The sequence below is a fragment of the Salvelinus alpinus genome, chromosome 21, assembly GCF_045679555.1.
Source record: "Salvelinus alpinus chromosome 21, SLU_Salpinus.1, whole genome shotgun sequence".
Classification (NCBI taxonomy): domain Eukaryota; kingdom Metazoa; phylum Chordata; class Actinopteri; order Salmoniformes; family Salmonidae; genus Salvelinus; species Salvelinus alpinus.
Window position 1 is genome coordinate 5,306,711 of NC_092106.1, and position 26,091 is coordinate 5,332,801.

Below are 26,091 nucleotides of genomic sequence, written 5' to 3' on the forward strand. Positions count from 1 at the left end.
TTGTTGTTCTGTGGTTTGGGATGTGAATGCCGTTTTATTTTCCTCCCTGTCCTTCTAGCCTTCTCAGATTCCAGCGACGCCCCAGAGCGGCCGCCCAAGCCCCTCCCCCGCCGCATCAACTCCGAGCCCCGGTCCAGCCCCATACCTCCTGGATTAGGCGGTGGTGGTGGTGGTGGTGGTGGTGGTGGTGGTGGTGGTGGTGGTGGTGGTGGTGGAGGAGGTGGAGGAGTAGCCAACCCCCAGATCACCAGTGAGATCGAGCATCTCATGAGGCAAGGCTACACCTACCAGGACATCCAGAAAGCCTTGATGATTGCACAGAACAATATGGAGATGGCCAAGAATATCTTGCGCGAGTTTGTCTCCATTCCCTCCACAGCTCACATTCTTACATAGTACCTCCTCTGCTCCAGCCCTGCCCAGCTCAGCCCAAAGCCCATCGCCTGCAGTACTAGCGCTTCAGTGCTAACTGGAGCCCTTGCAGTCTCCTGTCCGGCGCCCTCTCAAAACTAGCTCACTCCGAGCCCTGCGCTTCACTCGCTTTTTTAAGAGTGTCCGGACGCCTTTTGTAATGTGCTGCAGGGCCACTCTCCAGATCCCATGGGGTGAAGTGATGATGATGATGATGATGATGGTGGCTCATCGCACAACCGGCGCTTCGACGGTCGTTTTCACATCCTCTCCAGGCCTCTACCGAAATGTAATCGACACCCCCCCCCCCCCCCCAAAAAAACATGTATGTGTGTCTATCTAAGAATTTAATATATAACTAAATATATATTAAATGTGTATAATGTATACATATATATTTCCAATGAGTTCCGCTTCGAAGGTCTGTTTTTGTCTTCATGTTAAGGATAGATTGCAGAGGACAAAGATGGTGATTCTTTGGGAGAGAGCACCCTTCTATAGTCCCCAGTCCTCACTTTTGAAGAGAGCGGCGGTCTTCGTTTAGCATTCAGAAGCAGGCGTTTCCTAGACTCACAGCAGAACATTTGGCAACATGTCAAATATGGCCTTTATTAATATTGCTTCGGTACTTCTTTGGGGGGGAAATGAATGTGTGTGTGGGGTTTGCCTCAAAGTAGCATGATGTTAGTGTGGGATGTCTAGACTGTTGTCTTCAGCTGAGGGTGTGTGTGTGTGTGTGTGTGTGTCGGGCCAATGACTTGGCTAGTAGGGTTGGGACATGTGATGGCTGACCTAGCTCACTGGTTGACCATATGACTTAAAACCCCGGTGAAAAGCAAAGCTGTGTTTGACTGTGTTGTTATCTATGTGCATCATTTTCTACTGTGGGTGGCATTGTTTCCTACATCTAACCACCCCTAATCATCTCGTCAGTGATTTCCATGACCAGACTGGGAAGCCTGTGTTTTTTTGTTTTTTCAGTAAGACGTTTTTAAGAGGCAGTCCTGGCTCTGCTGTCAGAGCTAATCAATCGAAGCCATCTGCGAGGTCCCGGTTGGCCCATGTCCCAATCCCTCTTCTATTCTTGTGCAAAATGAATGTGGAATTAATATATTGCTCAGACGTTTTTTGTTCTTCCTCCAATGTAGTGCTCTCTTAACAAGAGTCTGAATGGGAGAGTCTGAATGGGAGAGGCAAAGTGTACTGAAATTTAATGGTGAGAGAAAAAGGATTGATGGATTCTAATAAAGGCCCAGTACCCGGGCCAAGATTCTATGATACATTGAAAACCGCTCAGACATGAGGAGAGCTTCGTCCGAGATGTACACCGAAGCTGTTCAGCATTGTGAAACAAAATAATGTGTCATCGATTACTTTAATAATATATTATTATTATGATCATTATTGTTATTATTAATTCAGAAGTGCTTTACTGCTGCTACTATTGTTAGTGCTATACAATTAAGCCTTAAATGTACATTTGTGAATATTGTTTAACCTGTCTTTTTTTATTTTTTTAAAGTGACAGTATCTCATTTGTATTCTTTATTTGGTGATGTAGCATACTTGAAAATGCAAGCAGCTTGGGTTGTGCAATTCAAGCTGACTTCAGTTGTTTTCCCATTTTTAGGATAGTGTTTGACTGGATAGCCTTTAGAGGAATTACGATGACGTCGTAAGCGGCGCTGTCAGCATATTGACCTACGTGGTAACACCAGCAAAACAAGCAATGTGATTGACGAAAAGTAACAGTGTCATAACTCATTCAGGAATCTGTATGGTAGATGCCTCCCACTTTTCAAGGGGAGTCTAATCTAATCTAGATTACAATTGTGCGAGCTTTGTCATTTAAGGGTCGACTTAATTGCACAGCTGCAAAAAGCCCAGTAGCTTAGTGAATAAGAACATGTTGAGAAGCACACCCAAAACATTGACGAGTTGCAGCCCCAAAAAAAGGAAAAGGGGGGGTTGGGGGAAAGTTGCACATTCTATAAAACTCTTTATTTATTTTCGTAAACCTTTTCGGTCACACAATGACGGGGTTCTAAAGAGTATGACTTTTTCCTATAGAGATATTACAACCAGTGTTTGGGTCAACGCAACAGCAGGGTTTGTGGACCAGTTGGGAATGTGGCCATTTTTTATCTCTGTTTTCGATTGTTAAACACTCCCTGGTTGAAGGAGGACTAACACATCTTCCTCTGTAACTAGGGTTGCAAAGTTACTGAAACGTTCCCAGAATTCCCAGTTGGAGGATTCCCTGCTTTTTACCTCTTGATTCCAGGAAAAATGTTGCAATCCTATCTGTAACTCAGGAATACCGTATGTACCCTAGCCAGACAAGTGACTTCACATGGACTGTTCCGACTCGGCTTGACTCTAATGAGTTGGCAACGAATTGTTAAACTAACCAATGCACTCATTGAATTACAGTAGGGTGCATCTTGTTCCTGTATGTCTACATGGTAGGTCTTCATTCACTGAGTTTTCCTGCGTTTTCAGATTCAGTGGTTATAGGGCCTTCGGAGTTTGAACGCAATCCACAAACCCATATTTTTAGGGAGTCCATACCGATGAATATCCGAATATCCACACGTATTGAATTTACGAAAGAAGTCTATTACTAATTGTCATCATTTTGTGCTGACTTCTATTACATTGTTGGTAAAAATGTAAAAATCTCACTGACTCACATTCCTAGATGTTTTCTCTCCAGGACCGGTACTATTGAGGTACATTGGCTTCACCCCTAAAGGTGGAGAAGCTCTGTTAATGGGATTGCCGCCATGGGCTGTAGAATCACCGTGTAGGCTAGCTTCTCAACTGTATCTCACGGTCTCCGGACTGGAAGAGGTTTGTGTGGTGTCTTTTTTGGTTCTTTTTCTTCTGTTCCTAGTTGCCTTGAGGGAAACGGTGACGTAACTTCCGAATGCACCACGTTCAATAGGGATTGTGAGGTTTCAGAATGGAATCACTTATCCTTTCATCTTGATTTACTGTACTGATTCTTGTCTATGTATGAACATGTATGTATCTATGTACAGTGCCTTCAGAAAGTATTCATACCCCTTGACTTGTTGCAGCCTGAATTCTAAATGGATTACATATTTGTTTCTCACCCACCTACCCACTATACCCCAATGTTTGCAAATGTATTGAAAATTAAATGCAGAAATATCTCATTTACATAAGAATTCACACCCCTGAGTCAATACATGTTAGAATTGCCTTTGGCAGTGATTACAGCTGTGAGTCTTTCTGGGTAAGTCTCTTAAGAGCTTTGCATTCCTGGATTGTACAATATTTGCACATTCTTTTTTCCCCGTTTTTATTCTTCAAGCTCTGTTAAATCGTTACTAGACAACCATTTTCAGGTCTTGCCATAGATTTTCAAGCAGATTTAAGTCAAAACTGTAACTCGGCTACTCAGGAACATTCACTGTCTTCTTGGTAAGCAACTCCAGTTGTAGATTTGGCCTTGTGTTTTAGGTTATGGTTCTGCTGAAAAGTGAATTAATCTCCTGGTGTCTGGCGGAAAGCAAACTAAACCAGGTTTTCCTCTAGGATTTTGCCTGTGCTTAGCTCCGTTACATTTATTTATTTTTGCCTGAAAACTCCCCAATGAATACAAGCATACCCATAACATGATGCAGCCACCACTATGCTTGAAAATATGGAGAGTTGTACTCAGTAATGTGTTGTACTAGATTTGCCCCAAATATAACACTTAGTATTGTGGAGTAACTACAATGTTGTTGATCCATCCTCAGTTTCTCCTATCACAGCCATTAAACTCTCAAACTGTTTTAAAGTCACCATTGGCCTCACGGTGAAATCACTGAGCGGGTTCCTTCCTCTCCGTCAACTGAGTTAGGAAGGACACCTGTATCTTTGTAATGACTGGGTGTATGGATACGCCATCCAAAATGTAATTTATAACTTCACCATGCTCAAAGGGAAGTTCAATGTCAGCTTTTATTTTTACCCATCTACCAATAGGTGCCCTTCATTGGAAAATCTTCCTGGTCTTTGTGGTTGAATCTGTCTTTTGAAATTCACTGCTCAACTTAGGGACCTTGCAGATAATTGTATGTCTGGGGTACAGAGATGAGGTAGTCATTCAGAAATCATGTTAAACACTTATTGCACACAGAATTTGACTTGACTTGTTAAGTACATTGTTACTCCTGAACTTATTTAGGTTTGCCATAACAAAAGGGTCGAATACTTATTGACTCAAGACATTTCAGCTTTTCATGTTTTATGAATTTGTAAAAATGTAGAAAAAATATTTTCCACTTTGACATTATGGGGTATTGTATGTAGGCCAGTGACAATCGACATGAACTTCAGGCTGTAACAACAACAACAAAATGTGGATAAAGTCAAATGGTGTGAACTTTCTGAAGGTACTGTAAGTGTATATTGACTTTTTCTGCATACTATACCAATTTGTGCTACGATACTGTCACTTAAAAAATGAAGTGTATACTGACTGATTTAAAATAATGTGCGGAAATTGCTATGTTGTATTTTATTCAGCATTCCTGTATATGTCATTCTATTTTGTATTTTTCCCCCCAATGTTTTTTTGTTGACTTTTGTGAATAATTCTGTGAGCAGTGCCATATGTTTAGAAGTGTCGGTAATGTCCTACTGCTGACTAAGGCATCGTCTGACAGGAGAACATGGTTTCAACCCTTTGGTCTCAGATAGTCCAGTGTTCTCCTTACAGTACCTATATGCCCTCTCTGCCTATTGGATGGCGTCACCACGTTACACACCAAACTCCTTTTCTCAGTTGGAATTGTTCAACTTTTTACCAGAAGAGGGAGCTGTCTGTCCACATTGCCATGTTTCTTTCAACAGTCGAGGCGTTTTAACTTTTGATGTTTTTTAATGCTCATATCACTTTGGAAGTATGCACAGTGCTGTACTGTTTATTAAATGAATAGTAAGATGTCTTGTCTCGGTCTCTTTAGCGGTACTTATGCAATGCTCAAGGACTGTGTTCAGCTCTCTACTCTGGTTCACACCTGTGCCACAGCAAAATATTTTCTTCCTCCATCTAGTTTTTAAAAACCCATGTTTTATACATAACATGTTATTGACTGCTGATTGTGCCCCAGGCTTGGGCTTTTGGAAGACGCTTATCAAATCAAATGTATTTATATAGCCCTTCGTACATCAGCTGATATCTCAAAGTGCTGTACAGAAACCCAGCCTAAAACCCCAAACAGCAAGCAATGCAGGTCTAGAAGCACGATGGCTAGGAAAAACTCCCTAGAAAGGCCAAAACCTAGGAAGAAACCTAGAGAGGGGTGGCCAGTCCTCTTCTGGCTGTGCCGGGTGGAGATTATAACAGAACATGGCCAAGATGTTCATAAATGACCAGCATGGTCAAATAATAATAATCACAGTAGTTGTCGGGGGTGCAGCAAGTCGGCACCTCAGGAGTAAATGTCCAATCCCAAATCAAGCCCTTGACCCTATGCATCTTTAGAAGTAATATGGTAATTGGTCCTGAGACCTCCGTAAGTGCATAGGGGTTATGGGTGGATTTGGGATTGGGGAAGTGTCCACCCCTTTCTCTCGTTGCCTTACTGCTTCAGCTTTTCTCACTACCAAGTGTGAACTGCCATCAGTGCCCCCACGTCCACTTTGGTTTAAAACATCTGTCTAAGTCGATGCATGTGGATGGGCCGATAACGGGGGCCTTTCAGAGTCCATTGTTCTTCGTTATGCATTTTCCATTATAAACGTATTTAGTAATTTAATGCTTTACTGCTCCTCCAGAACTTCATAAAATCATGTTTTTCTGGAATTTGAAGCATTTTTCATGTCTTGAAAAAAACATACATTGCTATGCTGCATTTATTTTGTCCATGATCATTTATCCTGTTTATTTATTTCTGCTATTTATACATTATCATAGACATTCATCAATTTGATGCAATCCTGTCTTGTCACTTGAATCACAAAGAAAAGACCCAGAAAGCCCAACTAGGGTTATGTCCTGATTCTCCACCCTTCTCCCGAGCCCAGAAACATGCAGTCGTGGATTTAACAATGGTGGAAACGACCTCAAACGCTTACACTCAATGCATTTAAATCCATGATGGGTAGTGTGCACTGTGCACATGCACGCTTTGGGAGAAGGGTGGAAAATCAGAAACCTTGGACTTTCTACAGTGAACTTGAACATGATTCAATTATCCACATTGGGGTGCGCTTGTCCTCCTTTTCATCTCCCAGTAATAAGCGGATGCTCTGCCAGTCCGCCTTCCTGTCCAACTACAACAATCATCTGCAGTGATCACTAGGGAACGATCGAGGTCTTACTTGCTTACTTGTCGTTTGTGCCTTTGTCTGAGTCTTAAGGTAAACTCCTTGGTAAGAATTGTTATCACCATTTTAGTGTTCTTAAGGAAGGTCTAAGATCCTTTATGAATATAGACCCAGTACAACTAACTCACTCCTGTTCCCCTCATCTTGGTATCAATTAAAAATGGGATAATTATCGAAATATATTTTAGTACTCTTGGGAAGCAACGTGGGAAACATGGTAGATGACAAACGCTGCCTCAGCTACTGTAGTACAGTGTACATTCCTGTCTTCACAAGCCAAAAGTGGTCTTCTCTTCCACCGGTGTTTATTTGGATTATATACTATACAGTATTCTTTATATCAATGGATGGCTAGTCCTGTCAAAATGGAAAGTGGAAGGTCGTCAAGATGATGTACAATCTTTTCAGGCTTAAAGACACGTTTTTCATTGAACAGTCATTTTTATTTGGCATTTACTTAATAAAAATAAATTGCAAACAAAAGGAATCTGTTAATCTGTCTTTGCAACTCATAGATATTACAACTTTTTTTTTTTAAATAATCAAAATTAACACTGATAGTTCTTGTCCAAAATATTAACAAAACATTCTTTAGGGGGAGATATTGAAGGGTGTAAGTAAAAAGAACCAAACATACATTTTACCTCATACTATCAAAGATTGATTGATGATTGTCATTCTTTTCTCCTCTGACCTTAACATATGATTGGGAGGACCATGAGTAAAAATGAATAAAAAAATCAACTGGTGGCCCTAATGATTGATGCAGACTTAAGTTTGGCGCTCACTTAAGCAAACCAGCTTTTAACCTGTAGTGTCATGAGGGGACATTCTGGGGTTTGTGTTTTAATATGGCCATGAGCGAGCTCTTCGGATCTTACTTGTGATTAAGGAAGCTCAAACTAAGGAGTGTATTGTTAAAGTCATTCTCTCCTGTAGAAATGGTGTCAGTCTGACCAACAGATCAAATGAATTCTTGCCATTTTGTTTGTAGAATGAAAACCACTAGGTATGTGTATATACATATATACAGTATACACATATAAGCATTAGCAGAGGAGTTCTGTGTAAAACACTATCAGAGATTAACATTTTAGTCCCTGTTCAGATGACTTTCATATAGTTTATATTTGCCATAGGGGAGAGTAGAGTACATTTGAGATGTTTTACTTTCAGCATCACGCCATCAAGGGAAATATAGTATTCTTTCGAACAAAGATATCTACATATGTCAGGATGTTGTGTATCCCTGGAAATAATCAGAATTCATATAAAATGTTAGTTTTGAAAACATAGCTTGTCCAAAGAAAAGTGGTGTCTTGGCACAACTTACAAGTTGAGCCACCTACAAATGTCTTTACTGAATTAAATATGACCACTACCTTTTTAAAAACCATATCTATCTTTATCCTGTTGTTACCTCATATCCCAGTGATAATGCCTTGCATTACGCCTGGGAAGAAAACACTTAACTTGGCATTTCCTCAACTTACCCCATGGCCAACATTTTGACTTTATTAGCCCACACAGCTACAAGGATGCACTTTCATGGTATGTTTAGGAATTCATATTGAAGCTTATAGAGACCCCAACCAATGTATAGAACAATCTTACAATTATATACTTTGGTTTAGATACAAGCATCATGAAACCTCTAACACAATAAATGAATTTGACTTTGTGAAAATCTGTTTTCTGGACCTAACTTGCTTACCACTTTTTCCATGTGGTTTCTTCCTTAACAGACTTCATGAAATGATGACCTCTTCCTAAATATTTGGTCAAATTATTAATTTTGTGAAGGGTTTCCTAGAAACAAGGGTGGCTCAATTTACCCCTCTCCCCACATCAAAGAGCCATTTTACCTTCACTTTCATAAAAAACTAGCTGACATTTCACTCACATTACATGCGCAAACACTCCTTCACCCAACTTAAACTAGAGATTCACAGACCAAACATGACAAAAAAAATCCTAACAAACAAAACAAAATCAGTGCACTGGACATTCTCACGAATAACGATAAAACAAGTGTGAAAGAAAGTAAGCTATACTGCTAGCTGTGATTTGTAGAATAAGAGGCTGAATGTATAAGGCAGACAGAAGTTTACGGACAGAAACTGGAAACATATCAGCGTGATTCTAACCTCTTATTTACAAAGAATACAAGAACTGTGGAAGAAGAAAAAGTAACCAATGACACTTTGGCTTCATCGGAGCTCTGCTATTGGCTATTGTCGTACAAAATAACCCAATCCTGAACAGATAGGAATGGGGACCTCTAATCCATGGATATTTCACCACATATCCTTCCTTCCATGAAGAAATCACTGATTTGACCTGATTGAATAGGCCTTCTCCTATCCGAGTCATGTCAGCTCGTTGATTACTCCAATGAAGGAAATAAGCAAGGATGTATTCCAACATATTCAAACAGGGCCCGTCTCTCATAAGATAACAAGAGGATGAGACAAGGCCTTACATGTTCATTCACAAAGCCATTCACAAAGGGGAAACACGTCTAAGATTAGTTTCAGTGGTAACAACAACAAAAAATATACAGACTAAACTAAAACGGAATCATGACCCATACTGGAGTCCATTTTGAGAACATAGCTCTAAAGGTTGGATGTACGTTTACATGGGTAGATGAAGCAGGCTGTATACATGTAGACATGGTTGGTAAGACCGTCATTATGCACCCATGGTTTCAGTGTACGGACTTTAGCAAAGTAGGAAGGGAATGCAGCCAATCACACGCAGAGCAACAGCAGGTGGACCTCTAAGAGTAAAGCTAGCTCTGGTCTAGCATTAGTTCACGTTCCTCCACTATGCTGCCGAGGAATGCGCACTAACGGCCTGGACAAGAGCTAGCGCAAAGCCTACACAGACGTCCCTCCATCAAAAAGCAACAAACCCAAAACTCCTAGCCATGTATTTTTAAAAGGTTTGTCTCAGGGTGTTTTAAATAAAGAAATATATACAGAATATAATACTCTTCATGAAGAGCAGTTCCAGGCTGTTCTTCAGTGATTGATTGCCCCGAGTTGGCATTTGGATTAAGGAAAATATATAACAAACAGTCCCTCTTATTTTATGCTCTAACTGGATTTTATGGGTGCAAAGAATAACCACATTCATAAAAATTGCTAGGCTGATCCCAGATCTGTATGTGCTTAGGCCAGCATCTCTGTCATGTTCTTCGTTATGCATAGGAAAAACATGATAAAGTATGAAATAGCATGACTTAATAAGAGAACATAGCCACGACCTTTGTTAGCCACTGCCATGCTAATGAACTACGAATCTGGGATCAGGTTAGAGAACTGCAGCACATATCAGATGAGTTCTCCTGGGAGTTGTAGGCTATGAGGCATCAAAGGATCCATCCCACCCTGAGAGAGTGAACTGGACTGGGAGCAGCTGCAGCAGTCGCCCCCTCACACACCTACGCTCACTTCTGCACGTACATATACTTATCACCCTTTACTCCAGAGGGGACACGCACACACACACACACACACACACACGCACACACGCACACACGCACACACGCACACACACACTGTGTAAATGGACTGTATCATAGGACAGCTGGTAAGGAACATTCAACACCAACACAACAATGCATTGTATTAACCACTAAAGTTCAGATACTAAAAAATACAATTGTAACTATAATTTTGATGAGTAGTTGTACAATTTATAAGGATGGTAAAAAAATAGCCAGTGTCCATAGTTACCTGGTCACTAGGAGGTTTCTTGTCTCCGTTGACACTTAAAAGCACGGCCTCCTCTGTGTTGTCACTCTTCATCTCCACCACTATGCCGCCCTTATTCGGTTTGGTACTAGAAGGACAGCTCGTAATCACCAGCATGACCAATATAGTACCCTTTTCACACTACTACGAGCTGGCCTGTTTATGCCTCCACCATAGTTGCGATACTAAAAAAGGACAACAAACTATCCCAGCCAGCACAGTACGGTTCGGGTTAGCGCGATAGTGTGAAAAGGGTATCTGATAGCAACTATAATGACACATCAGGTTAAATCATGGAGAAAAAAAACGATGAGCTATTGTAGAGATATCGTCTGAGGCATATCCAACAAATTAAGCGCTCTGATAAAAAAAACGTTCTCCAAAATGCACAGCTCTTCCAGCAATCCTGGTTGGAGGATTCCTGGAAAACCTGGGAATTTTGAGAATGCTTCTGGAATTTTGCAAACCTTAAATAAATCAAAAATGTGGAAAACACACTTACAGATCCTGCTTGCCCGAACGCCCACATGGGAGCTTGCCCTTCTTGTACAGGAAGTACAGCACACTGCCAAGGATAGCCAGCAGGAGAATACAGATGATGATGACAGCTATGACCACACCGCTGCCCTCTTGTGGGACAAAGAAGAGGCAGAACCACGGGTCATTTCCTGTCCGGTAATTGTCCTCTTAAGAAGTTTCTGATGTGTGTGTGTGTGTGTGTGTGTGTGTGTGTGTGTGTGTGTGTGTGTGTGTGTGTGTGTGTGTGTGTGTGTGTGTGTGTGTGTGTGTGTGTGTGTGTGTGCGTGTGTGCGTGCATCATTCAGAGACAACAGCATGCACAGGTGGTGATGGTGATGGTGAAGAACAGGTGTACAGTCTCTGAACCAGGTTGTTCATCATGGAATAAGTTTTTCATTGAGAACTAAAGATCAGTCTGAAGGAACACTTTCCAGAGTTGGGCTGCTTGGTTTCTCTGTCAGAGAATACCAACCAGAACTACAGTAGGAGGTAGCATGACAAAGGGAGAGAGAAGGAGTGAAGAAAGGTAAAGAGGCGGATGGGTGCACTTGGGGATGGACCTCCCCTGGAGGAAGAATGCAGATGTAGATGGATGGATCCATTTCCATCAAGGGAGAGAATGGGTGATACCACTCCATTCTCTCAGGAGGGGGGGTTGTACTCAAAATGCTCAATGTGCAAATTGAACTTTTCAGCCTGGTTTAACTTAGTTTTTTCTGATTATGTTTCCGATGATTCATGAAGCATCATACAGAGAAAATATACAAATTATAACATTGTAACTAACAATGTATGATGATAAAAAATGTTTTTTTTAAATCTAGATTTCATAATATTCCACTTTATCATTTATAAGTATCTCTCCACATAGATAAATATGGTACATTTTCATACAGTATTACAAACAGAGAGATCCTATTCAATAATGAATTATTCCATATGTCACAGGTGTTGCCTCCTGAGTAGTGAATACAAAGCCCTCCCCTGCATAGAGAACGAGGGTCCTGTGTTGAGAAAGAGAGAGTGTGCAGGTTGTGGAGGGTGATGGTGGTGGGGGGGGTTCAGTCTAGGCAGTGTGAGCTGGGTGGAGCGAGGGGTGGGCAGGGCAGCCTTCTAAGCGCGTTAGGTGGGTGGCAGCATCAACACCCAGTACCAGAAGTCACAAACCTTTCTTGACTCTCTTCGGAGGAGTTACTGGGGTTACTGTTGTTACTGTCACTGGAGCTACCACTGTTACTGGAACTAATGGAGTCGTTACTGGACAAACCACATGGACACAGTTATCATGATAATACAGCAGCTCTATGGCAACCTAACACTGTTAACCATTATGCAACAACCGCCTTGTCTACTTAGCATGGCCCTAATCACTTAGCTCCGTGTTACAAACACAGATAGGCAGGAGACATGAACCAGGAAAGGCTCTGCAGTCTGCACTCCCCCCAAAAATGTCCTAATCATTTCCATGAGCAGCAGCGCTGGCTATTTAATCCAATTTTGTCTGCAAATAAAACAACAAACAGGATTTTCCCTCAGAGGGACGTAGGCAAAGATTTCCTGGCATGACGTGAGCGGTCCGCTGAGGTAATGGGAGTCAGGAGACTGTGTTGAGGGCCCTTTACCATCAGTGCACGGCTACAGTTTCAGCCTCGATCCTGATCTGTGTGCAAACAAGACAGCTATAGGCTATCTTTATGCAATAGGGCGATACGCAGCCAGTTAGTGAACATAGCCGAAATAGGATGACAGCGTAGTAAGAGTTCTATGGCTGGTTTCCTGGACCCAGATTGAGCCTAATCCTGGACTAAAAAGCATGCTCAATGACAGCCCCGAATCTCCAATGAAATAGATTTTTAGTCCAGCTCAGGACAAGGCTTAATCTATCCTTGTCTGGGAAGCCAGGCCATAAAGATTTAATTTAATCGAACATCTAATTATGATAGTTATCAAAGAACAGATCCGGATATGTTCGTATTAGATGACGGAGCAACATATGGAAAATAAACAGCTCTCGCACACCAACTAGTCCATAAAAGGTTTCTCGACCATGACCGTCCTCATCAGCAGAAACCTTAATGCACCCATAAAGACCGTTTAATCATGAGTTTTATTTCAGATTTTGGTCATTTCTAAAAGCACCTGTCGCGTTTTTTTCTTTTATTTAAAAAGAATTCTGCCTGACTCACATAGAAAGCTAAACTAGACCATAGACCGCTCAAACACAATATTGGGGAAATATGATTGAGCACAGGCTGCGCGCTTGATTGATAAATGAAGTTGCTTGTTCCAACACCACGGTCATTTTTATTGCATTCACGCTGCACAGGTGATCAGATCTCACAACGCTTGGCAAATGTTAAACACCCCATTGATGTGATATAGTATAGTGATCTTCTGGAAGGTGCAGCCCGACCGCAATAAAGACATCGTGGAACTCAACCAATGCCACAGCAGTGATGACAGTGAGTGTTATCTACTAAAAGAGTGGTACGCTTACCTGTAGTACTGAGAGCTGACAAGGTCGTTTGGACAACTGAAAACAGGCAAAAAGGGAGAGTGACACTCTACTGTTAGCACACTGAGTTTGAGGGAAACTAAGAGACGCTTTACTAAAGATGATTTGAAGCTCAGGTTTAAGTTTTCTGTTATGTATCCATGAATTAAATCCTTCGGTCGTTAGTATATTCTGCCTGTTGATTTTCTCTTAACAGTCAAACCGGACATGTTGACATAAAATATACACGATATGACAAATAAGAAAGTGGACAGACAAAACTTACTGGCTTTGAGGCTGAAGGAGACGGAGACTGTGCCGTGCTCGTTGGAGGCGTTGCAGTAGGCTGTGATGTCAGAGGTCACCTTGACGCTCACCACACTGAGAACCTCGTCCACTGTCTCTCTTTGGGACAACTTCAGGACCTAGCACAAACAGGGAAATAAAGCACAGATAAGACCAGAAACCGAACAGCGGGTGTGTCCCAAATGTCATCCTATGGGCCCCGGGTCAAAAGTAGTGCACTACAATGGGAAAAGACGGTCATTTGGGACGAACAATAAACATTATTGACAAATGTAGAGATGTCAGTTAAGAAAGGAATGTTGAACGTGAGTTGCTTTGTCTATTAACATTGTTACAGGAAATGACCCAGGTAGCCAGGATTGGAACAGATCTGTGCATACATAGATCAAAAGCTAGTCAAACATTGTCTGTATGAGCTGACCCAGAGAAGCCCTCTTTTCCTGCTGGTCTGTCTGTCTGTCTGTCTACCTGTGATTTGTCAGAGGAGCTCCAGGTGATAACAGGGGTTGGGTATCCTCTAGCGTGGCAGCTCAGGTTCTGGGACTTCTCTGGGCTCACCTCCTGGACTGGGTCTGCTGACTTCTTGATCTCTGGGGGTCCTGCATGGGAGAGGAGGAGGGTTAGTTGTGTGTGTGTGTGTGTGTGTGTGTGTGTGTGTGTGTGTGTGTGTGTGTGTGTGTGTGTGTGTGTGTGTGTGTGTGTGTGTGTGTATGTATGTATATGTGTGTGTGTGTTTGTGGGCTCACCCTGTACGAAGACACGTAAAGAGCCACTGGTCTCCAGTCCTCCCAGTGAAGGCACCTTCACCACACACACGTACGTCCCCGCCATGTCAAACACAGCGTCCTTCAGGGTCAGTGTGTGGCCCTCTGCAACTTTTTTTCCTTTCTAGACACACACACACACACACACACGTCTAAATCAAATCAAACTTTATTTGTCACATGCGCAATGAAATAATGACTTACAAGCCCTTAACCAACAATTCAGCTCAAGAAATAAACTGAAGTAAATAAAAATAAAAAGTAACACAATAAAATAAAATAAAAGGCTATATACAGAGGGTACCGGTACCGAGTCAATGTGCGGGATACGGGTTAGTCGAGGTAATTTGTACATGTAGGTAGGGGTAACGTGACTATGCATATACAAAAAATAGCGAGTACCAGCAGTGTAAAAACAAATGGGGGGGGTCAATGTACAATTGAAGTCGGAAGTTTACATAGACCTTAGCCAAAGACATTTAAACTCAGTTTCACAATTCCTGACATTTAATCAGAGTAAAAATGTCCTGTCTTAGGTCAGTTAGGATCACCACTTTATTTTAAGAATGTGAAATGTCAGAATAATAGTAGAGAGAATGATTTATTTCAGCTTTTATTACTTTCATCACATTCCCAGTAGGTCAGAAGTTTAACATACAGTGGGGCAAAAAAGTATTTAGTCAGCCACCAATTGTGCAAGTTCTCCCACCTAAAAAGATGAGAGAGGCCTGCAATTTTCATCATAGGTACACTTCAACTATGACAGACAAAATTAGAAAAAAAATTCCAGAAAATCACATTGTAGGATTTTTAATGAATTTATTTGCAAATTATGGTGGAAAATAAGTATTTGGTCAATAACAAAAGTTTCTCAATACTTTGTTATATACCCTTTGTTGGCAATGACAGAGGTCAAACGTTTACTGTAAGTCTTCACAAGGTTTTCACACACTGTTGCTGGTATTTTGGCCCATTCCTCCATGCAGATCTCCTCTAGAGCAGTGATGTTTTGGGGCTGTTGCTGGGCAACACGGACTTTCAACTCCCTCCAAAGATTTTCTATGGGTTTGAGATCTGGAGGCTGCCTAGGCCACTCCAGGACCTTGAAATGCTTCTTACGAAGCCACTCCTTCGTTGCCCGGGCGGTGTGTTTGGGATCATTGTCATGCTGAAAGACCCAGCCACGTTTCATCTTCAATGCCCTTGCTGATGGAAGGAGGTTTTCACTCAAAATCTCACGATACATGGCCCCATTCATTCTTTCCTTTACACGGATCAGTCGTCCTGGTCCCTTTGCAGAAAAACAGCCCCAAAGCATGATGTTTCCACCCCCATGCTTCACAGTAGGTATGGTGTTCTTTGGATGCAACTCAGCATTCTTTGTCCTCCAAACACGACGAGTTGAGTTTTTACCAAAAAGTTCTATTTTGGTTTCATCTGACCATATGACATTCTCCCAATCTTCTTCTGGATCATCCAAATGCTCTCTAGCAAACTTCAGACGGGCCTGGACATGTACTGGCTTAAGCAGGGGGACACGTCTGGCACTGCAGGATTTGAGTCCCTGGCGGCGTAGCGTGTTACTGATGGTAGGCTTTGTTACTTTGGTCCCAGCTCTCTGCAGGTCATTCACTAGGTCCCCCCGTGTGGCTCTGGGATTTTTGCTCACCGTTCTTGTGATCATTTTGACCCCACGGGGTGAGATCTTGCGTGGATCCCCAGATCGAGGGAGATTATCAGTGGTCTTGTATGTCTTCCATCTCCTAATAATTGCTCCCACAGTTGATTTCTTCAAACCAAGCTGCTTACCTATTGCAGATTCAGTCTTCCCAGCCTGGTGCAGGTCTACAATTTTGTTTCTGGTGTCTTTTGACAGCTCTTTGGTCTTGGCCATAGTGGAGTTAGGAGTGTGACTGTTTGAGGTTGTGGACAGGTGTCTTTTATACTGATAACAAATTCAAACAGGTGCCATTAATACAGGTAACGAGTGGAGGACAGAGGAGCCTCTTAAAGAAGAGCCTCTTAAAGAAGAAGTCTGTGAGAGCCAGAAATCTTGCTTGTTTGTAGGTGACCAAATACTTATTTTCCACCATAATTTGCAAATAAATTCATTAAAAATCCTACAATGTGATTTTCTGGATTTTCTTTTCTCATTTTGTCTGTCATAGTTGAAGTGTACCTATGATGAAAATTACAGGCCTCTCTCATCTTTTTAAGTGGGAGAACTTGCACAATTGGTGGCTGACTAAATACTTTTTTGCCCCACTGTACTCGCAATTAGTATTTGGTAGCATTGCCTTTAAATTGTTTCACTTGGGTCAAACATTTCAGGTAGCCTTCCACAAGCATCCCACAATAAGTTGGGTGAATTTTGGCCCATTCCTCCTGACAGAGCTGGTGTAACTGAGTCAGGTTTGTAGGCCTCCTTGCTCGCACACACTTTTTCAGTTCTGCCCACAAATTTTCTATAGGATTGAGGTCAGGGCTTTGTGATGGCCACTCCAATATCTTGACTTTGTTGTCCTTAAGCCATTTTGCCACAACTTTGGAAGTATGCTTGGGGTCATTGTCCATTTGGAAGACCCATTTGCTACCAAACTTTAACTTCCTGACTGATATCTTGAGATGTTGCTTCAATATATCCACATAATTTTCCTGCCTCATGATGCCATCTATTTTGTGAAGTGCACCAGTCCCTCCTGCAGCAAAGCACCCCCACAACATGATGTTGCCACCCCGTGCTTCACGGTTGGGATGGTGTTCTTCGGCTTGCAAGCCTCCCCCTTTTTCCTCCAAACAAAACAATGGTCATTATGGCCAAACAGTTCTATTTTTGTTTCATCATACCAGAGGACTTTTCTCCAAAAAGTACAATCTTTGTCCCAATGTGCAGTTATAAACCATAGTCTAGCTTTTTTATGGCGGTTTTGGAGCAGTGGCTTCTTCCTTGCTGAGCGGCCTTTCAGGTTATGTCGATATAGGACTCGTTTTACTGTGGATATAGATACTTTTGTACCTGTTTCCTCCAGCATCTTTACAAGGTCCTTTGCTGTTGTTCTGGGATTGATTTGCACTTTTCGCACCAAAGTACGTTCATCTTTAGGAGACAGAACACGTCTCCTTCCTGAGCGGTATGACAGCTGCGTGGTCCCATGGTGTTAATACTTGCGTACTATTGTTTGTACAGATGAACGTGGTACCTTCAGGCATTTGGAAATTGCTCCCAAGGATGAACCAGACTTTTGGAGGTCCACAATTTATTTTCTGAAGTCTTAGCTGATTTATTTAGATTTTCCCATGATGTCAAGCAAAGGCACTGAGTTTAAAGGTAGGCCTTGAAATACATACACAGATACACCTCCAATTGACTAAAATTATGTCAATTAGACTATCAGAAGCTTATAAAGCCATGACATAATTTTCTGGAATTTTCCAAGCTGTTTAAAGGCACAGCCAACTTAGTGTATGTAAACTTCTGACCCACTGGAATTGTGATACAGTGAATGATAAGTGAAATAATCTGTCTGTAAACAATTGTTGGAAAAAGTATTTGTGTCATGGACAAAGTAGATGTCCTAACCAACTTGCCAAAACTATAGTTTGTTAATAAGAAATTTGTAGAGTGGTTGAAAAACGACTTTTAATGACTCCAACAGGGGCGGCAGGTAGCCTAGTGGTTAGAGCGTTGGACTAGTAACGAAAGGTTGCAAGATTTTTTATAAACTAAGTGTATCTAAACTTCTGACTTCAACTGTAAATAGTCCGGGTGGCCATTTGATTAAATGTTCAGTAGTCTTATGGCTTGGGAGTAGAAGCTGTTATGGAGCCTTTTGGTCCTAGACTTGGCGCTCCGGTACCGCTTGCCATGCGGTAGCAGAGAGAACAGTCTATGATTTGGGTGACTGGAGTCTGACAATTTTTTGGGCATTCCTCTGACACCGCCTGGTATATAGGTCCTTCATGGCAGGAAGCTGGCCCCCAGTGATGTACTGGGCCGTACGCACTACCCTCTGTAGCGCCTTATGGTCAGATGCCGAGCAGTTGCCATACCAGGCGGTGATGCAACCGGTCAGGATGCTCTCGATGGTGCAGCTGTAGAACTTTGAGGAACTGGGGACCCATGCCAAATCTTTTCAGTCTCCTGAGGGGGAATAGGTGTTGTCGTGCCCTCTTCACGGCTGTCTTGGTGTGTTTGGACCATGGTAGCTCATTGGTGATGTGGACACCAAGGAGCTTGAAACTCTCGACCCGCTCCACAACAGCCCCGCCGATGTTAATGGGGGCCTGTTCGGCCCACCACGATCTGCTCCTTTGTCTTGCACACATTGAGGGAGAGGTTGTTGTCCTGGCACCACACTGCCAGGTCTCTGACCTCCTCCCTATAGGCTATCTCATCTTTGTCGGTAATCAGGCCTACCACTGTTGTCGTCAGCAAACTTAATGATGATGTTGGAGTCGTGTTTGGCCACGCAGTCGTGGGTGAACAGGGAGTACAGGAGGGGACTAGGTGGGAAAGGGCAGTGTGGAGTGCGATTGAGATTGCGTCATCTATGGATCTGTTGGGGCGGTATGCAAATTGGAGTGGGTCTACGATATCCGGGATGATGCTGTTGATGTGAGCCATGACCAGCCTTTCAAAGCACTTCATGGTTACCGACATGATAATAATTTAGGCAGGTTACCTTCGCTTCCTTGGGCACAGGGACTATGGTGCTGCTTGAAACATGTAGGTATTACAAACTCGGTGAGGGAGAGGTTGAAAATGTCAGTGAAGAAACTTGCCAGTTGGCCCGCGCATGCTCTGAGTACATGTCCTGGTAATCGGTCTGGCCCCGCGGCTTTGTGACTGTTGACCTGTTTAAAGGTCTTGCTCACATCGGCTACTAAGAGCGTTATCACACAATCGTCCGGAACAGCTGGTGCTCTCATGCATGCTTCAGTGTTGCTTGCCTCGAAGCGAGCATAAAAGGCATTTAGCTCGTCTGGTAGGCTCGCGTCACTGGGCAGCTCGCAGCTGGGTTTGCCTTTGTAGTCCGTAATAGTTTTCAAGTCCTGCCACATCTGACGAGCGTCAGAGTCGGTGTAGTAGGATTCAATCTTAATCCTGTATTGACTCTTTGCCTGTTTGATGGTTCGTAGCGGGATTTCTTATAAGCGTCCGAATTAGTGTCCCACTCCTTGAAAGCGGCAGCTCTAGCCTTTAGCTCGATGCGGATGTTGCCTGTAATCCATGGCTTCTGGTTGGGATATGTACGTACGGTCACGGTTGGGCGACGTTGTCAATGCACTTATTGATGAAGTCGATGACTGAGGTGGTATACTCCTCAATGCCATTGGATGAAGCACGGAACATATTCCAGTCTGTGCTAGCAAAACTGTCCTGTAGCATAGCATCTGCGTCATCTGACCACTTCCGTATTGAGCAAGTCCCTGGTACTTCCTGATTTAGTTTTTGCTTGTAAGCAGGAATCAGGAGGATAGAATTGTGGTCAGATTTGCCAAATGGAGGGTAAGGGAGAGCTTTGTATGTGTCTCTGTCTGTGGGAGGAGAGGTGGTCTAGAGTTTTTTTCCCTCTGGTTGCACATGTGACATGCTGGTAGAAATTAGGTAAAACGGATTTAAGTTTGCCTGCATTAAAGTCCCCAGCCACTAGGAGTGCTGCTTCTGGATGAGTATTTTCTTGTTTGCTTATGTCCTTATACAGCTGGTTGAGTGCGGTCATAGTGCCAGTATCGGTTTGTGGTGATAAATAGACCGTTACAAATAATATAGATGAGAACTCTTGGTAGATAGTGTGGTCTACAGCTTATCATAAGGTACTCTACCTCAGGCGAGCAATACCTTGAGACTTCTTTGATATTAGACATTGCGCACCAGCTGCTATTGACAAATAGACACACACCCCAGCCCCTCGTCTTACCAGACGTAGCTTCTCTGTCCTGCCGATGCATGTAAAATCCCACCAGCTCTATATTATCTGTGTCGTCGTTCAGCCACAACTCAGTGAAACATAAGATATTACAGTTTTTAATGTCCCGTTGGTAGGATAGTCTTGATCTTATATCATCCGTTTTGTTTTCCTATGATTGCACGTTAGCCAATTGAACGGATGGTAGTGGAGGTTTACTCACTCAAATTCTCAGAAGGCAGCCCGATCGCCGCCCCCTTTTTCTCTGTCTTCTTCACGCAAATTACGGGAATTTGGGCCCGTTCCCAAGAAAGCAGTACATCCTTCGCGTCGGACTCGTTAAAGAAAAAATCTTTGTCCAGTTCGAGGTGAGTAATCGCTTTTCTGATGTCCAGAAGTTATTTTCGGTCATAAGAGACGGTAGCAGCAACATTATGTACAGAATAAGTTTTAAAAAACAAGTTACAATTAATGCGAAAAAACAAACAAAATAGCACAGTTGGTTAGGAGCCCGTAAAACGGCAGCCACCCCCTCCGGCGCCATTCAAGCACAGCTACACCTCTTTTAGGAGAGTCGAAAGACACAGGGAGATTCGGAAGACACACGGAGAGTCGAATGACACAGGGAGATTCGAAGAAAAAAAAATAATAATAATAATCGAAAGACACAGGGAGATTCGAAAGACACAGGGAGATTCGAAAGACACAGGGAGATTCGAAAGACACAGGGAGATTCGAAAGACACAGGGAGATTCGAAAGACACAGGGAGATTCGAAAGACACAGGGAGATTCGAAAGACACAGGGAGATTCGAAAGACACAGGGAGATTCGAAAGACACAGGGAGATTCGAAAGACACAGGGAGATTCGAAAGACACAGGGAGATTCGAAAGACACAGGGAGATTCGAAAGACACACAGAGATTCGAATGACACAGGGAGATTCGAAAGACACAGGGAGATTCGAAAGACATACTTGAGACAGATATCAGGGGGTTGTGGGAGCTGTTTAGTTAGACATTATCGGTCATTGTCGTCTGCTGAAAAAAACATGGCTTTCCTTTCTCTGCCATATCGTGGATTGAGTTACCTATCTAATAGAACACAGCAGGAGTTATTTAATGGAAGCCCCTCTAACATAAACCAGGTAGAGTTTGGTATACGTCTAGATAGCTGTCTTTTGACCTACCACCAGTATTGAGTAAAGCCTGTGTGTCTATGTATGTTGATGACTCAACATTATACACATCAGCTACCACAGCAAGTGAAATCACTGCAACACTGAACCAAGAGCTGCAGTCAGTTCTAGAATGGGTGGCAAGTAATAAGCTAGTCCTAAATATATCAACTAAAAGCTTTGTATTTGTGACCAAACATTAGCCTAAACCTAATATTGTAATGAATAATGTGGCAATTGAGCAAGTTGAGGATCTGCTTGGTGTAACCCTAGATTGTAAACTGACATGGTCACAATATATTGATGCAACGGTAGCTAAGATGGGGAAAGGTCTGTCCGTGATAAAGCATCGGTCTGATTTCTTGACATCACAATCAACAAAACAAGTCCTACAGGCCTTAGTTTTTATCACAGATGAACTACTGCACAGTTATATAGTCAATGCCACAAAGAAGAACATAGGCAAATTGACTGCATCACTACTTGTCTTTGTGAGAGGTATTGCCATGTTGAAAGTAGCTAATACACCGCTCTGACACCCATACATTCCCCACAAGACATGCCACCAGGGGTCTCTTCACAGTCCCAAAGTCCAGAACAGACTATGGGAAACGCACAGCGCACAGTACTACATAGAGCCATGACTACATGGAACTCTCTTCCACATCAAGTAACTCAAGCAAGCAGTAAAATCTAATTTTAAAATTGGCACAACATGGAATGTGAAGAGACACACACTCTAAAACACACTCTACACACACTTTAATGTTGAGGTATTGTGTATTTTATATTGTACATTTGTATTAGGAGAGTAATAATGTAATAATATATTGGATGATTTACTGTTTTATTGAAGATGTAGGCTGTTGTTGTGTTTTGTTGTAAGGTAATTGATTTAACCCTGTGTTGACCCTAGGAAGAGTATGGGGATCCTAATAAATACTAAATATCAGCATAGCTCGATCGCCTCTAAAGATGAAATATACAGTAACATAGTCTAATATAACTGTGTAGGAGTATAGCGTTTGACTCAGTGGGCTACTGTAATTTACCTTGAACCATACGGTGTGTGTGGGCAGGGAGGACAGAGCGTTGCATGTGGCCATCAGCTCCTCTCCCTGGGCCATGACATGGGTGTCTTTGGGAATCAACACAGCCGGGTCCAGATCTATGGACACACAACATCCAATGTTATGAACACTGCTACACTGCTATATATACAGTAGGCCAATGTTAGTAACCAGATCGAAGGGGCAATGGTATACATTGTTCACATTCAGTTTCACATTCGCGACCCACAGTTTGAGGACCAGTGCACTACATTACACTACATTTCACTACTACTGCAATAATTAGGCCAGGAGTTTTTCCGGAGCCAGGGAATAATTCCTGGTGCTACTAATAAGACCACAAAGAGGGCCCTAAGTTTTTCCCAGTCATATCACAACTCCTGGTGCTACTAACAATGACTAACGTCCCAGAAATGTCCGGGAAGTACAGGAAAGTTGTACCAGAGTAATGTCTCACTCACAGTCGACGAAGAGCTCTGTTTGCCCTAGGATTTCGTCATATGTGTCCAGGTCCAGTGCTGTACACGTGATGTTGCCGTTGCTTTGCCGCGTCACGTCTTTCAGGACCAATACGTTCGGCTCAGATTTCAGCTCCTCCTAAAGAGAGACAGTGGCATTTATAACATACATCAACAGTGTTGTGTATGAACAAAGACACACACACACACACACACACACACACACTCCACATCCAGAGGTTTAGGCCCATCCAATCACTTACAGTAAACACATGCATAAATGTATATGGTTCTGTTTATAGTTGGAGACACAGGACACATTTTATTTAACATTTTTACATGGGACTAGGAGATAGGCAAGGATTTCTTACCATATTGTGCATGAATGTAAAGGGTGGTTGAGGATTCCCGTCGGCATGGCAATGAACCTCAACTGTGTCTCCTTCTTTGACACTACCCTTTGGTGACTCCACCCACACATCAAGAGAAGTGGTTGGATCTGAAGAGATTTTACATCCATTTGATTGAACCTTTATTTATCCAGGCAAGTCAACAAGATTCTAATTCTCGTTGACAAATATGACCTGGAAAGTGGCAAGTATGGCCACGTAGAGTACAGGACAAGAGAAACTAGACAGAAACATGTGGCGACAGCACAAACAGTCAGAAAATAAAAACGTTGCACTGTAGCATAGTTACTTGTATTTATGATTCATGCTTCTCTTTGAGACTGAACACGATTTGAGATGGCACTGTACTTGTGTACGTCTGTGACTGTGCATGTGTATAGTTTTCTACTGTCTCCATATGAGAGGGGACACATTAAGAGGTTGCACAGTAGACTCACAGTAGACAGTAATGTTGATCTTGTTGGTTTCAGTCATCTTGGTTCCACCAGGGACGAGGTAGCTGACTTCGCAGTAGAAGAACGAATCCTTGTCTTCCTTGACCACATTCAGGTGAAGGTCACTCTGGACAGTGTACAGACCACTGGACTCCTTGGTGACCAGGGTCACCACACTGACCTCTGTGAGACATGCAGCACATATGGAAAACAGAGAACATGAGTTACTGTAGAAGTGTAGCTGCTTGCACATGTTGATGTATCCCCAATGGCCAGGTTGGGGAGAGAATACATGGGGTGGTTTACTATCACTTACTTTTGTTTTCTATTTTTTCTATTTTCCACAGCCACATCTCATATTCAGGCACATGAAACAGACATCTATTTTTCCAACAGGCATGATCTGTGTCATACTAATCACTGATCATTGTTCATCAATTGCACTGTCAAATTCCTGACTGGCGTCAATCTGCTTTTCATCTTTGATAACCCCCAAAAATATGCTTGTTATTCCTTGTGAGATCCGAGGCATGTTTACAACATTCTAAATGTGTTTATTGTCACGTTGCCAGCACAAAAAGCAGGAAGAGCATGAAGCAGATGTGGAATTGACAGCTGTTCTTATCAACTCTGTTTCACATAGCGTAGATACTAATGTTTCTATGGACACTGTGGTCCAAGCCTTAGTAGTACTCACCGCCTGGCGTGTTCTGCAGTGAGCTCTGGTCACGGTACCAAGTGATGCTGGGCCTGGGGTAGCCGTTCTTAGCCTCACAGCTCCCCATCTGTGGAGAAAAATGACGTTACACGGTCAGTGTAAACCCTTTTCTCCTGAAAACCATGTGCTCGATTTCGGGGATAAAAAGCTCAATGTTTTGGTTTTTTTTTTTACAATAAAACCGACATACTTTGCATTTTGCTAAATGTCAGTGTTACAAGCCCTCAAAAGTTACAAGCCCTTACCTTATCCCCATGCTATAACCTGACGTCCTCACTGTCTATCGCTAACAATGTGGTTTTTGTTTGTTCGTTTTTACCTTTGATGGGTTCTCATTGCTGACAGAGATCCCAGATTCCTCCCCTGTGATGATTGGACGATCAGGTGGCGCTAGAGGAACAATGGATGACATCAAATAGAGAGCAGTAGCTAGAATACTGAAGCTTTATAAGCATGCCACATGCTTTTTAGTCCAGGACTAGGCTAAATCTGGGTCCAGGAAACTGGCCCTAGGAATGGGTGCATCACACTCTTACCGAACACCTTGAGCATAGTGCGTCCCTCCTCGCTACCGGCTGACATCTCGTTGACCTGGCAGATGAACTCTAGCTCATCCTCCAGCTTCACGTCCCTGATGGTCAGCACCACCTCGCTGCTATTCCCCATCCCGTTCACACTGATCTTGTCTGTGAACTGCCCGCCCCGGTCGACTACCTGCATGGTGCTGTTTCCGTAGTAGATCCTCAAGCGGACATTGGTCTTTGTGATCTACGATCCAAGTCGAAGATCATTGTCAAAGTCAATTGGAAAACAGGGCAGAGACAGAGGGATGAATCCTTGAGATCCATGGGTGTAAAGTAAATATTTGTGCCCATGTAAATCTCCCATTTACATCAATGTTAGCTGATGAATAAATGTACAGATGTAGGTTAGGAATCAGCCCAGAGAGCTAAGAGAGCATGTGTTCATTTGTGAAACATGGATCTGAGATGGAAGGGATATGTTAGCCTGGTTGTCAGATCTGTTGGTCCTTTAGCCAACTGCTAACAGAGTTAGCTAAAGCACTAACAGATTTTGCAACCAGGCTAATGTGCGTGTGTGTGCGCGTGTGTCCATGTTCATGTGTTTGTGTGTGGGACTACTCACCATGTACCACTGGATAATGACGTTGTCGGGGCTGTCTGAGACCGTGAACATGCATGTGATCTGGGCCGTGTCCCCCAGAAACACCTCCACTCTGTCCTCCATGTTCACCTGCACCGTGGCCCAGGCTGCTGTAGAGACACAGAGAAACAAGTCACATGTTTGAGATC

At 42.8% G+C, this 26,091-nt stretch overlaps 2 protein-coding genes across 7 annotated transcripts in view; one reads left to right on the forward strand and one right to left on the reverse strand.

Moving 5' to 3' along the window:
• Nucleotides 1-5,373, forward strand: part of cbl (Cbl proto-oncogene, E3 ubiquitin protein ligase) — a 56,921-nt gene extending 51,548 nt beyond the window's left edge. For both annotated transcript variants that reach the window (XM_071356616.1, XM_071356618.1), the window contains exons 16-17: nucleotides 59-187; nucleotides 218-5,373. In XM_071356616.1, the coding sequence (XP_071212717.1) occupies nucleotides 59-187; nucleotides 218-396 (308 nt within the window). In that variant the 3' untranslated portion in view covers nucleotides 397-5,373. The remainder of the gene's footprint in view (nucleotides 1-58; nucleotides 188-217) is intronic.
• LOC139547648 (cell surface glycoprotein MUC18-like) overlaps nucleotides 1-26,091 on the reverse strand; it is an 89,361-nt gene that overhangs the window by 29,473 nt on the left and 33,797 nt on the right. The window contains exons 2-17 of one of the 5 annotated variants that reach the window (XM_071356622.1): nucleotides 25,925-26,052; nucleotides 25,315-25,546; nucleotides 25,098-25,168; nucleotides 24,758-24,845; nucleotides 24,064-24,243; nucleotides 23,588-23,715; nucleotides 23,220-23,355; nucleotides 22,741-22,856; nucleotides 14,586-14,727; nucleotides 14,308-14,438; nucleotides 13,820-13,958; nucleotides 13,537-13,572; nucleotides 12,207-12,296; nucleotides 11,023-11,149; nucleotides 10,503-10,608; nucleotides 7,181-10,243 (exon numbers count right to left, since the gene is read on the reverse strand). In XM_071356622.1, the coding sequence (XP_071212723.1) occupies nucleotides 10,214-10,243; nucleotides 10,503-10,608; nucleotides 11,023-11,149; nucleotides 12,207-12,296; nucleotides 13,537-13,572; nucleotides 13,820-13,958; nucleotides 14,308-14,438; nucleotides 14,586-14,727; nucleotides 22,741-22,856; nucleotides 23,220-23,355; nucleotides 23,588-23,715; nucleotides 24,064-24,243; nucleotides 24,758-24,845; nucleotides 25,098-25,168; nucleotides 25,315-25,546; nucleotides 25,925-26,052 (1,880 nt within the window). In that variant the 3' untranslated portion in view covers nucleotides 7,181-10,213. Of the gene's footprint in view, nucleotides 1-7,180; nucleotides 10,249-10,502; nucleotides 10,609-11,022; nucleotides 11,150-12,206; nucleotides 12,297-13,536; nucleotides 13,573-13,819; nucleotides 13,959-14,307; nucleotides 14,439-14,585; nucleotides 14,728-22,740; nucleotides 22,857-23,219; nucleotides 23,356-23,587; nucleotides 23,716-24,063; nucleotides 24,244-24,757; nucleotides 24,846-25,097; nucleotides 25,169-25,314; nucleotides 25,547-25,924; nucleotides 26,053-26,091 lie in introns of those variants that run through there. The other 4 variants (XM_071356623.1, XM_071356620.1, XM_071356619.1 and 1 more) reach the window with 4 other exon arrangements.